This window comes from Saccostrea cucullata, unplaced genomic scaffold (genome assembly GCF_032062105.1).
Source record: "Saccostrea cucullata isolate Sc308-1 unplaced genomic scaffold, CSIRO_AGI_Scuc_v1 ctg934, whole genome shotgun sequence".
In the NCBI taxonomy this organism is placed as follows: domain Eukaryota; kingdom Metazoa; phylum Mollusca; class Bivalvia; order Ostreida; family Ostreidae; genus Saccostrea; species Saccostrea cuccullata.
In genome coordinates this window covers 1-14,404 of record NW_026923633.1, presented here as the reverse complement: position 1 = coordinate 14,404, position 14,404 = coordinate 1, and the positions used below count along the sequence as shown (strand labels likewise).

The window sequence follows — 14,404 nt, the reverse complement described above, 5'->3', positions numbered from 1 at the left end:
ATTTTTTGTTTTCAAAATCATGGCAAACAGAGGGAGATTCAAAAATAATTTAATAACACACGATTTCGTGTTTGATGCTGGACTGGGTTTAACAGTAAGAGCAAAATTAGTTGTAGAAATCATCAAGTATTTAATGTACCAGAGGCAGCAACTCCCCTTGGCGTTAGACCAACTGAAAAAGAATATCAACACTGATACAGCGAAGGGGGTAAGAATCATGAAAAATGAAAGTCAGTCCACGACTGTCGACTATTCAGTCTATAGGGACTTGTTTTAAAGTGCCACCCAACTATAAAAGCTGTATTTTTCTTTAGTCGGGTTAAGTGTATTCACAGGCACTGGAAGTAAAGGTAAACAACTGGTACATGTATTAGATTTCTGATTTCTGCTGGTGCGGATCCAGAAATTGAAGTTGGAGGTACTGAAAATAGGCAGGGGATCTGGTGGCAACCTTGAGGCCTCCAGTGGGACCAAGGCGAAGTCATGGTGGGATGACCATGGGGCAAAGGCCCCAGAAGCTCCTGGATTCATTGTCGAGATTTAGTCTAGGGTATTAGAACTATTTTTAGGCCAGATGGACTTTCAGTAAGGCATGGCATTCTCGGCGCTATGTAATTAGTGTCTGTCAAATGGCGAATAGATTTTCATTGGTTAAGAAATTAATAACATCAGCAACTGTAAATTGTTGTTGACAACGATGAGACGACTTAAGCCCCACCTCTTTGCCGGACGAGACAACTTTATTGGTTTAATATTCGATACACTATTTGGCAAAATTGCCCAAATTTCTATCCCATGTATATTTCAACACTGAAGGAAAGCTGTGTAAATTTCAGAAGCTTATTATGTAACATCGATAATGCCACATCTTACTGAAAGTCCAAACTAACCTGGAAGTAGTTCTAGAATGAGGTGTACTCATCATCTGTACCTACAGGTTCTCTCTCCATTTACATTCAGCGTTTAATACAGTGTAACAGAGAGAAAATCTGTGGGTTCTGGTGATGAGGTCTACTGAGTAGACTTAAACATTTTCATGAAGAAAGTAGAGAAACTACTGTAAACGTATTACATTTGGCTGTGTATTCTTGGCTGTCAGATTGTGGACAAGTCAATCATCAGACACATTTGACAATTGTCCAATCAACCAGTGACTCATTTGCATATTTTTGAAATATTGTGAATATGATCTTTTTAGTTTTACGGATATCCAAACCTAAGCCTAGGAAGGTTGGAAATCCAAACCTAATCTAGGAAGGATAACTCTTTACATTATTATTTACCTGTAATTAAAAAAGGCTCAAAATTAGGTTTCACAAAATTAAATTGAATTTTTTTCTTTTATGCATCTCTGTAAGACTCAAGATTCTTTGAAGCCTATAGAAATGGACATTTAAGAATTTGATATTTGTAAGAAAGAAGAAAAAATTTACAAGAATAAAGCAACATGGAAGTATAAGGACAAAACAAAGAATGAAAAAAAGTTCAAATTGAAATGTTATATAGACGAATATGTAAACAATTAAGTGGCATAAAGTTACAATAATAACAAAGTTTAAAGAAGTGGGCAGAATAAGAATAAAAGCAAGTTACATAGAATTTTGGGAGTAATTCTCTTCCATAATTTAGATATCCTCAAGGAGAAATCCACATTTCTTAGTATTAAAGGTTGATGTCAAACCTCAGTATTAATTAAAAACTAAGTTAAAGCAAGAAAACCAAAGGAGGGGTTAATGACGTTTTCTAGGATTCGTTTCTTAATTGTTTTGCAAGCTTGAATTCAATTTGTTTTTAATGTTATTTATAATCAACTGTGAAGTAAATATCATGTTTATACAACCACACCTAGTATGAAATACCAAAATCAATCATGTATTTTCATGCGTCTTTCCTTTCTTCATTCTCCTCTTCAAACTTGTTAGAATTTTATTATGGATTAAAAAAGGATTGTATTTTGATTTTTGAAACTATGCAAGGCTGAGAAACCTTTTTTTCAAATTTTCCAAGTACAGAAATTGATCACATTGGAAAATCTAATTATCTTTATGTATTACACCATTAATTAAAAGGTACTGAATTGATTAAAAAGAACAAATCAAGCTTTCAGTCTTAGATAAGGTACATGCTATTTTAAATTTGTTAGTGCAGAGTAAGATTTACAATGTGTATTTTAGCAACAGAAAAAATGAGTTATATGGAATAAAAAAGAACAGACATAGTGAAGTCTACAATCTATAAGCTGTTACAGACTCATTGACATATATAGACAACATACAAGCAGTCAAACTGTTGGCATGATTGTAATATAAGCATTAAGACTTCTACCACTATTGTGAAATTAATGCCCTTAGGGTAAGGGGTTCTAGGTTATATAGACTATATATATATATATATAGTGAAAATGCATTATTTCTTTCGAAATATTCTTCTCTGTCTACTGTTATTGGGTATCAAACAAACTAATTGCATAAATAGTTATGAGGAGGAAGGATGTCTACATAAAATTTGTGAATGTCATGGCCCAGGGTCAGGGGTTCTGGTGTTAGGCCAGTAGGGTGGGGCTCCAATGTCAACTTCCCCATGCTTGTCTGTGTATTCTGTACACGTGTACATGTATATTCACATCAGAGGGTATAAATATATATTTATAGTAACTAAGTCATGTTATACTCACGATTTCTATGATTTTTTTGTCAATGAAGTCATCGATGGGCATTTTAAATGAATATCTCCTATATTATTCATTTTATTGTACATCGTAAAGCAATATAATTGTAAGAATAAGTTCAAATATCACATCATGTATGCAGTGAGATAAAGCTAACTTCGTTAATTATTAGTGTCTTACGAGTTTAAATTCCTAAATTTAAACAATATATTCATGCCTCAATAATTGTTCTTTGATACCAAAAAAAAAAAAAGAAATTAACGATACGACTTCAATCATTAATGAAGTATTAAGTTACGTAATACCAACTCCATATCCAATACAAGTCGATGTACTTAAAGTTGTCCGCTAAACAGTACAATACTCAAGCAAAGTTTATGAAACGTTCCTGTGATCGAATGGTGTTCAATACTTTTCTTTTCACGTAGTGATTTTTTTTAACTTTACCCCTTGCCCTTCCCATTAAAAAACCTTAAAAATAAAGCTTGATTAAAATAAAATGTTTGGCTTAGATTTGAAAAAGAAGTGTTTTTATATGATTTTTTGGATGGCAAAGACACAACGGCGAAATTGAGCGGCTAAAAGTAAGGACAGTTTGCAGTGTAATCAGTGTGTTAAACATAAAACAATTAATATCAAACAATGGCATTGTCAGTACTCGTGTTTGGGTAATCCCTACGCCCCGCCAATCTTCCTATTACACGTTAATGTATCGTGTGTTCCGTGGGCTTGTCACGATTCTATAAGTGATGGAAAAAGAATACACTTCAATAGATAAGAATTGTTCAAACACCAATTGTTATCAATTATGAATATTCATTACTTCTGTTTGTCTTGTAATGTAATCTTATAGAATTAAGGCTTGAAACAATGCTGCATCAGGGTTAAAATGATAATAATGGGTTTTTTCTTTATAGCAACAACAGACAGAAGTTAAGGCACGGTTGGACAAACGAACTAACAGACGGGAACTCCAAAACGCCATTAAGGCTGTCGGTAATCTCGACCAAATATTTGACGAGATCTCACAGGCGTTCGAAATTTGTTCCGAAATCAGAAGCGTTTTGATACTGTTTGGAACTACTCCGGTTAGCCCAAAGGAGTCGTATTTACTGACTATGCCTGTACTGCACCCGGAACATGACAGCGTTAGTGTAAGGAATTCGATTAAGTCACTCTTCCGACAAATCATAACGCAGGACGTATTGGGAGATGTCAAGACCATATCTCCGACAAATATGACTGTGATGGTTAACGCGCCTAAAAATAGCGGGATCACGTGGTTTCTTCCCAAACCTCATTTCAAAGTTCCGGTTCGGGGTAGACGCCATGTGTTTAACTTGAATTGCGACTACCCGCATCCTGTCAATCACAGCATTGACTGTGGTAATGAAACAGCAGAAATATCGGGAATCGAACCGCTGGAATCTTCTGCTAACGACATCTCGATGGTGAATTTCGCGACTCGACTCTCGTTGTCCGGGGACGAGGAATCTTTACAGGATTCTACCAGAAGTCTACTTGAACCGTTTGACTTCTCGCAATCTGCAAGCGCTACTTCGCTAACCGCTTCAGGCTCGTCTGTTTTAACCTCTAATGACGTCACTGTCGTCCAAGAGAAAAACCAATCGAACTCTTCTATCGATATGGTTTGCAATAAAAGTAACAATGCTGAATCCATCGTGAAGGATATTCCCTCAGTGTTTACACCTCAGACCCTTACAAACATCACAGAGGACATACTGTCGGCGTATGTGTGGTTTCAGGCCCCTGTCTTTGTAAAGGGATACAAGGACAAGAGTTCGAAGTCCTCCATATTTATGTAATATAAATATTTTTAAAACATAAACCATTTTCTTCTTTAAACTTGGTTACAAGGCTCAAAGGTTAATTTATTAACGCACATGCACATATGTTTATTAAAGAAGTTCACATGGCTTACAGCATTGGTAGTGCCTACAGATATGTTGAATAATGTTTAATGTTTAGCAAAAAAAAAAAAAAAAATACAATGTCGTAAGTACTCGGTATCTTGCAAACGTAATATCACACAAGATAGATAAGTTTATACATTTTGAACATGTTGAAGAACTATAGAGCATGTGTAATTTTCTTTAAATATTATTTTGTACTTAGCATAAAAGGATTAGTGCATGTTATCTCAAATGAGCAGTACACAATTTCATTAATAAATATTTTACAGATATTTTTATATTTCAATTTTTTTTAGTTTTTTTTTCTCCTGAAAGTCTAGATCAATTTCTATTTCAGGAACTAGTTTCTATGTATGTTCTCAGCCCATCTAATTTCTTTCTTAGTGTCTCCTCTTTCTAGCACAGAAATAAAAGCTGATAGGTATAAAGTCTGACAAGGCTAATGTTTCTTGTAGTTTTTGAGGGCTAAAAATAGATTTTCTTATATAATTTATGTGACAAAATCAAATGGAATACAAGTATTGAAATATGTGTGTCAACCCAGTTTCATCAATGTTTGAACTATATCCCTTGAAAAAATAAAGATGAGTGAACAGGGCATACAAAATTACTATAGCTTCAAATATATTTATAATCATATTCAATTAACAAATTAATTAAGAATTTAGAGTGCTGTAAAGTACTCATATTAAAATCCTGAGAATCGTACCGCTTTGAGACTAAAATGCTTAATACATTGTACAATCATGTTAAACATCTCTTGCTGAAGTGTGCATGTTGTATTCATATTTGTTATACCCTTATAAATATCATTCTATATATTTATTACTTATAAAAAGTCCAACAAAGGAACTGTTAATTACATCGGTCTAACAATTTCATGTTACAACATTTCTTCTGTTACGTCACAATTAATCATCGTTCAAGTGTGCATGTTGTATTGTTGCATATATATAAATAATTTTTGTGATACAACAGATATATAATTGATTTTGTTCTTTCCATTTATATATTTAAGGACCATATAAAATAATTGATAATATAGCAATTATATTTCATGAAAAACAAAACAGTATGAGATTGTTTTGTCATAAAAGTGTATTTTATAGGTAACAGTAGTACTTTGTGATATGAGCCCATTTAAAAAGGACTTCAAATATTTCATGAAAATATGAGATTGTTTTGTCATAAAAGTGTATTTTAGAGGTAAAGTAGTACTTTGATACATGTATTGTTTGATAAAATATATTTTGAAACTAAGATGTTTAATAATATATCGTACTTTTTGTCTCTTAAGTAAGTATTTGTATATGCAATTTCGTAGAAAAATATCAATCTTTGTAATTTTTTTTTTTTTTTTTTTTTTTTGCACATTGTAGAGATTATATATTTTATAAAAGTACACTTAAATGTTAGATGAAACATCGAAGAAAAGTTTGATGTAAGATAATTGAGCATTGATTTTTCACATTTGTTTTTCGCTTTGCAGGCATTTTGATCGTCCTGTTCACCATCGTCTTTGTTAGATTTTGGCTATATCATTTCCTTTAATTAATGATTTTAAAAGTTGTAAAATCCACAAAGGGCATAATATGTGTATTTACCAAAGTCCTTGGCTATCTATTCATGCATTTTTGGAATTACATGTATTACGAAGAAGTATTAAATGAATGTGAATTTTTGTTCTTAGTACAAGTATTAGATATTTTTATTTGGCTTAGTCACGTGATCGATTCTAAATCCAGGCTCCGGGATCATGAAACATCTTGACCTTAAGTCAAAATCTACTGTATTTAAATAAAATCTTGTAGAAGTCAAGAAGACTAAAATAAGAATATTTATTTGTTTTTACGAAAGTGTTGTTTTCTACAAATTTAGAAATTAGTTCAATAATCCATAAACATTTTACCGACTAATAAAAAAAAATCTTTTTCATGGTCTTTGTTCCCAGAATGAAGAAGAAAATGAAATGGAAAAGAGAAAGATTGATAATTCAACAATTCGTAAATATTTTACAGGCTAATAAAAATCTGACTAAGTCTGTTTCATGGCCTTTGTTCCCGGAATGAAGAAGAATATCAAGTGGAAAAGAGAACGATTGATTTTATGTTTTGAATGCATGTAAATAAAAATTGATTGTGTTTGGAAAAATCTGCATTTGAAAATATATCATGACAATCAAGCTCTTTAAGTAAATAAAATTCTCTTCATCATCTTATCTCATCTCTGTTTTGCAGAGGTCAGTAATCTCATTGTTTATATGATAATAAAGATATGTCGACGCCGTAGTATTAAAAGGTCGTATGTAAACTTTTTTGGAGTTTCAAAATTTGACGTAAATGACAAAAAACTGTTTAGAGCAGAAAATAAAAGGCATATTGTTTGGTTGTTTGATAAATCGTATGAAAGACCCTATTGAATAATAAATGTGATTGTTTTGTATAGTTTTTAACAAAGTTTAAAGGAAAATAAAGCAAAAATAATTGAAAATACTTTATAAGATTTATAATTACTTCTGTTAAGGTTAAAATAAAAGTCTTAACTGGTACTTACGACCTTATTTAACTTTACAGGCAAGGTTTCTCCTGCTTTGTACAGGGTTGTATGTACCACTTACGACCTTTTATAATCATTTTTCTATTAATAATATTATGATTATCAGATTATTTTACTCATATCATTTTGATAAAAGAATAACATCTTTTAACGTAGAATATCAATATGGAATAATAGATGTTTGAATAATTTACATACATATCCTTAGTAATCCAATCATCTGCATATTTTATACAACTATTTTTATCCTAATATGGAAGACTGATTTCTATTTATCCCAAAAATTGGACCTGGAATTCCTTTTTAAACTTATTCCCCATGTTCTCTAAATTTAACCTTAGATAAATGAATGATTATTTTCTCCCAAGCACATGGAGACAGTGGATAACTTGTACCAGCAATAACATACATGTAATACAAAATACACTAAAGCAAGTTGTTGAAATGTTTATTTGAACTAAACTGATAACAACAGGAAATGAAAAAACAAAAATGATAAAAACCATGTCTACAAAGTGTTTTTTTTTTTTACATAATTGAAATTATAATCGCTAGAAATGGTATAATTATCATTCTAAACAAAATTTGACATTTTATATTATGAATCTGTCAATAACATCAAAGAACAGGTTATCTCTTAGATTAACAATTATATGAAATTGTATTGCAACAAAAAAATGTAAAAATTCAACTCTAACAAACATGCAACTCTTGAATAAAATTGAAGGAAGAGGCAGCTCCCTCACAATAATGTAACAATTAATGTATTAACCGGGTAACTAAAAATTTTAACAATAATAAGCCAAAATTTTAACAATAATAGACCAAAATCTTACATAGTGTAACAATATCCGCATTTTAATGGGAAAAAAGATCTAAATTAAAAAAGCACTTTGAAATCAGTCACTGACAAATGCACTAGATGCGTCTAGGACAGGGACATTTTAATTGTCAATGTCAGATTCATCAGAACCGTTCGGTTCTGGCAAGGCATCTGTATCTCCTTCATGCGGTAAAGCCTTGAAGAAATCCTGGTGAGCACGTGGAATCAAACCTCTTTGACAGAGTGTTTGAAGATCTTTATATTTTGCCTCAGAAATTGGAATTCTGTGGGTGTACAGCGGTTTCAGTGGATACTGATGCAACTGCATACAATCAACCTTACTTTTTCTTTTTCTTCCTTGTAAGGGCATTGCTCGAAACTCATCATCAAACTCATACTTGAAGTAAATTGTGTCTGGGTTTTCTTTCTTGTATTGGAAAACATGAATTTTATTCCAATGCACATTCTCTCCTGTGGAATCCTTTCTACGATTGCAGCTCACCACCTTCTGTGCACACTCTTTGAAGTCCAACACCATTTCATTGCCTAGTTCCTTTACCTGGTACTTTGGATCTTTGCGCTTTGCATTTTTGATCGCTGTGATCCAGTCAGATGTGGTGAATATTTCTGATTTCTTCGTTGCACATTCTATTGTGGCATGCACACTGTCCCCCTCCATTTGAGAGTGACCACGCTCAAAATAGTAATGAGTCAGGACATTTATAGGAAGATTAACAACAGTGTACAAACACATGGTGCTGAATTGTAAGTTCCGTTGTTGTCCCGTACAACTGTCGGAAAAGTATACAATTTCTTCCTTTGGCCCCACACTCTTGTTAAATAGAAACAAACATGTGGCAATTTCACAACTTCCTCTTTTGGCATCTGTTTCGTTCCAGATATTACAGACAACAGATTTAGAATTCATATCATAAATTGTAAAATTGTAGGTGGCCAACTTTCTAGAGTAGTAGGCATCAGATACAAAAATTTGCGGTGTAATAAGAACCTTTTGTAGATCAAAATTCAAAACCATAACTTGATCATTAGCTCTTAACTTATCAGCCTGTTTCTGTGCTCTGGCATTTTCTTTTCTCTTTAAGTGTTTCTTGTGCTCTTCAGATGATGCCTCCTTTTCTGAATCAGGTAACAGTTTATAAGCTTCACAAATGGTGCACAGATCTTTTTTCGGCTTATGAAAGCCCAAATTAAATTCTTCCCCAAATATTCTATCATACAGCCAAAATTTCTTTGGTACCATTCCATCTTCTGAACATTTTTCCCGATAAAGTTCGTACATTTTTGATATAGATAAATCTTTCGAGAGATATCTTCTTTGAGTGTTTTTTCTACAATAATGTGAGCTTACAGTTGGGAAAGAACGTATGTGTTCCCGAATGTACTCTTTGTCTTCCTGAGTAAACTTTGAGTACCCTTTCTTCCTCCCTCTTCTATCTGCCATGCCGTTTTTCTCCTGTCGTCCCAAGGTATACTGAACAGTGCGCTCTCCTAATCCAAGCGTACACAGAAAGGTCTTCTTGCACACTTGCACTCGATTTTCTCCTCGATCTGTGAAGAAGTACTGTAGAGTCTTTTTTCTCCTTGACTCTGTCATTGTCGTCCTCCGACGTTTATCTGTCTTTATTACGTTTTCCTTGATGTAACTTCGTTGCTTTTCATAATTCAATTGCCAAAACTTCGTGAAGATCAATCTTTGATCCTCTTCATTAAAATTTTGAGAACATTTGAATTTACACTTGCAAGAGATTTGTTTCATTGTTTTTTTTGAAACATTTTTTCCTTCAGATGACACATAACTCTCTCCTGCATTACGTCTTCTTTTTCGGATGGTCTGTTTCCATTTTTCAACGTTCTTCTTTCTTCGACGAGATTGTCTTAACACTATTTCTTCTTCAGACTCTGTTACTTCTTCGCTTATTTCTGTATCCGTATCCTCTTGTGTCGTACTTGTGTCTGTTGAATTGAAGCTTTCTTTTGGCGTTGAATTAACTTCAATTTCAGGAGTCTCATAACTAGTGCTACATATTTCATATACAAATTGATCTTCTACTTCCGGAAAGTCGAAGTTAATATCACTTTCAAACAAAGGCATCAAAACATCGATGCTAGTACTTCCTTCATTTGAAACTGCAAAGGTCCCTGTTGCATCGCATACCTCTTGTTCACAAATATTATTGTTTTTGTCATTAGCGCTCTGCAAGCTCCCTTGTTTCTCTGCCCTCCTTGACATACTCTGATCATCTTCCCTCTGCACCACCTGTTGATCTCCTACCCTCTTTGACATATCCTGATCTTCTGCCCTCTGTACCAACTGTTGATCTTCAGCACTCTTTGACATACCCTGATCTTCTGCCCTCTGCACCACTTGCTGATCTACTACCCTCTTTGGCATACCCTGATCTTCTGCCCTCTGCACCACTTGTTGATCTACTACCCTCTTTGACATACTCTGATCTTCTGCCCTCTGCACCACCTGTTGATCTTCTGCACTCTTTGACATACCCTGATATTCTACCCTCTGCACCACTTGTTGATCTTCTGCACTCTTTGACATACTCTGATATTCTACCCTCTGCACCACCTGTTGATCTTCTGCACTCTTTGACATACTCTGATATTCTGCCCTCTGCACCACTTGTTGATCTTCTGCACTCTTTGACATACTCTGATATTCTACCCTCTGCACCACCTGTTGATCTTCTGCACTCTTTGACATACCCTGATATTCTGCCCTCTGCACCACTTGTTGATCTTCTGCACTCTTTGACATACTCTGATCTTCTGTCCTCCGCACCACCTGTTGATCTTCTACCCTCTGCAATTTCTCCCGATCCTCTTCCATCTGTAGCCTCATTTGACCTTCTGTCTCCTGTAATGTTTTCTGACCCTCTTCCATCGACAACTTATCCTGCTCCTCTATACTCCTAAGTCCTATGTGATCTTTTGTCTTCTGAGACCCCTCTTGATCCTTTGCCTGTTTGGGATTTCTGTCTAGGCTTGTTTTTTGTTTAATGCTTTCTCTTTTGTTTTCATTTTCTTTGCTGATATTTTCATCAGTGTTACTGTTGATAATATCTGAACATTTTATTTTGTTCCTAATGTTGATTAGTGGTACATTGTCTTCTAATTCAGTAGTTTCTATATTGTAAGAAATATTTTTTGTTTTCTGAAGTACAATATTAATCAGAGGTACATTGTCATCGTCATCATCAATTACTGTGTTTTGTTCTTGAATTTTTTTGGCCAAAGCGCATAAAGTGATGTCATCATCATTATCACTTTCCATGATTATTTTTGTGATGTTTTAGATGTAACTGAATTTCTTCATTGAGTTTTTTCTGCTTCAAAGTGATAATATCAAGTCTGTCTTTTACATTGAGAAGATGGGTTGCCCAAAGTCCCTTCAAGTACTCTGGAGCCTGGTTTTCAAATACCTCCTTTTTTAAGGATCTGCAAATTCTTGAGTATATTTCACTCTGTTTTATTTCTTCACATTCCAATAAAATAAGATCTTTTTTAGCTGTTTTACAAAACATGCACTCCAAACCTGCAACAGATACAAAAACATATCATTTTTAAAAATAGGAATATAAAGATATAAGTACATTTCAATGAACATATTTGCTAATTAATTCAAATAAACATTCGACCTTGTCATTTAATTTAAATTCCAAACTGCATGTTTTTCATTATTATTATACAATTTATGTGTATTTTAATACTAATTACAAATGTTTGATTTTCTTGAGAATAATAAGTTTTATAATGAAAACAACCAAATTTAACCTACAATCTTATTTTAAATTTATTTTATACAAGCAGTGTTTAGAAGAAAAAAAGGTACAAAAAATACTTTGTTACAGAAATAAAAGGTTGTATCTGCATTGAATCCTTTAATAGCCGATATAGCAATAATTTTTAACTTTACAATAATATTTTTTTAAAAGTTTGTTTGTATATATCTTTTTTTCTTTACATTTTCCCTCTTTATAACATATTAATGAGAGTAATGACTGATCTTTCAGCATGTAATTTTCTTTCAAATTAACTTCATAAAAGGTCGTATGTGTATGGCAATAAAATAAGATTTATCATAATTCTGTTTTATTTTGAGTAAAATACAATCTGTTTTTAAAGCATCCATTCAAAGTTATTTTAAATGCAATCAAATGACAATCAAAATAAGTATAGTCTTACCGTTTTCCATCTCTAATCTTCCAAGCCATCAGAATGATCTGCAGTTTGCTTGATGCTGAACAGTTTTGTTAAAAGAGTCGTAAGTGTCAGATAAGACTTTTTAGGGAGATAAAATACATGACTTAATGTGAGAGAAAGGTTGTAAGTGGTAGATACACCCTTTTAATTCTTCCGTATCTGTCTGCTTTAGATACGACCAAAATGTTTTCACGTGTTACTATGGAAACTAAACTCTGATCAAAGTAAATTTTATATCAATTTGTGTATAAAACATTTCATTTTGGGAATCTGTAAAAAAGCTATTTTTGTCGTAACTACCACTTACGACCTTTTAATACTACGGCGTCGATGTATACAGCATGTATATATGGCAGGTTGTCATGTGAACCCAGGTGATTTTCACGTGAAATATTTGACGTGAGCAAGAACATGTGGATTCCATGTGATTATCTGGTGTTGTTAAAGAGATAAATACCGTATTTAATACTATATATAAAACGTTAAGTGCATGACTTTGCATATTGTACAATGCTAATAATATTTATTATTTACATGCATACATTTATTTAAGGAGGCTAGGGGGTCAACAGATTATTTTTTTTATTAACCACCAGATATAACTTTTTTTTAGATATGATATCTTGAAGTTTTAACAATCATTTGGCAAAGAAAAATTTCATAAATTTTAGTTTTAAAATTTGATCATTTTATTATATCTTTATATGGAGCTCTTCTTCTAAAGGAGATCAAAATAGTCTAAAAATGGCCACGACCACCCAGCCTCTTTAAAATATATCTTAGATATGATATAGGTATTTTTGGAAAGGTAGGCTGTTGTTTGCTCAATATCTCAAGAACTCTTTGAATGACAGACATTAAATTTGATATACATGTATATCGGTAATTCTTGAGGGGTATATGACCCCTGTTGGTTTCTTGGTCACAAGGTCAAGGTTGAAGCTGGAGAAAAAAGTTAATATATTGAAACATTTTGCTTGACAGACCTCAAATTAGTACACTACATGGCTTCTCCTTAAGAGTAGATGACCCCTATTAATTTTTAGCTCAAAAGGTCAAAGGCCAAACTTCACTAGTCATTGGAAGATTTTCACTCATTTCGCTTAATAGTCTAAAAATGACCTCGACCACCCAGCCCCTTTAAATGTATAATATTAAAAATTATGTAACTATTCTTCTTCTTCTTTTATTTACATTTTTATGCCCCCCTTCGAAGAAGGGAGGGCATATTGCTTTGCTGCTGTCTGTCGGTCTGTCGGTCTGTCGGTCTGTCGGTCCATTCAGTTTCCGTTCATTTTCTTCATAACCGTTGCCCATACTGAACTGAAATTTGGTATACAGATATATCACATGAATATCTAGGCCAAGTTCTGTTTTGGGTACGATCGCACCATTTTTGACAGAGTTATGCCCCTTGGACTTGGAAAAATTTCAATTATTTGCAGTTTCCGCTCATTTTCTTTGCAACCGTTGCACATACTGAATTCAAATTTGGTATACAGATATATCACATGAATATCTAGGCCAAGTTCTGTTTTGGGTACGATTGCACCATTTTTGACAGAGTTATGCCCCTTGGACTTGGAAAAATTTCAATTATTTGCAGTTTCCGCTCATTTTCTTTGCAACTGTTGCACATACTGAAATCAAATTTGGTATACAGATATATCACATATATATCTAGGCCAAGTTCTGTTTTGGGTACGATTGCACCATTTTTGACAGAGTTATGCCCCTTGCAGTTTGAAAAAAATTCAATTATTTTCAGTTTCCGCTCATTTTCTTTGCAACCGTTGCACATACTGAAATCAAATTTGGTATACAGATATATCACATATATATCTAGGCCAAGTTCTGTTTTGGGTACGATTGCACCATTTTTAACAGAGTTATGCCCCTTTGCAGTTTGAAAAAATTTCAATTATTTGCAGTTTCCGCTCATTTTCTTTGCAACCGTTGCACATACTGAAATCAAATTTGGTATACAGATATATCACATGAATATCTAAGTCAAGTTCTGTTTTGGGTAAGATCGCACCATTTTTGACAGAGTTATGCCCCTTGGAGTTTGGAAAAATTTCAATTATTTGCAGTTTCCGTTCATTTTCTTTGCAACCGTTGCACATACTGAAATCAAATTTGGTATACAGATATATCACATATATATCTAGGCCAAGTTCTGTTTTG

General features: G+C 33.3%; 2 protein-coding genes across 2 annotated transcripts; one reads left to right on the top strand and one right to left on the bottom strand.

Annotated features, from left to right (window-relative positions):
* Positions 1-5: 5 nt before the first annotated feature.
* LOC134264532 (uncharacterized) lies at positions 6-4,594 on the top strand. The gene is made up of 2 exons (XM_062746821.1): positions 6-208; positions 3,586-4,594. The coding sequence occupies exons 1-2, from the start codon at positions 20-22 to the stop codon at positions 4,492-4,494; spliced, it is 1,098 nt and encodes a 365-aa protein (XP_062602805.1). The 5' UTR covers positions 6-19; the 3' UTR covers positions 4,495-4,594.
* Positions 4,595-7,442: 2,848 nt separating this feature from the next.
* Positions 7,443-11,288, bottom strand: LOC134264549 (uncharacterized). The gene has a single exon (XM_062746847.1). It carries the CDS (start codon positions 11,286-11,288, stop codon positions 8,103-8,105), a length of 3,186 nt encoding a protein of 1,061 aa, XP_062602831.1. The 3' UTR covers positions 7,443-8,102.
* Positions 11,289-14,404: the final 3,116 nt, after the last annotated feature.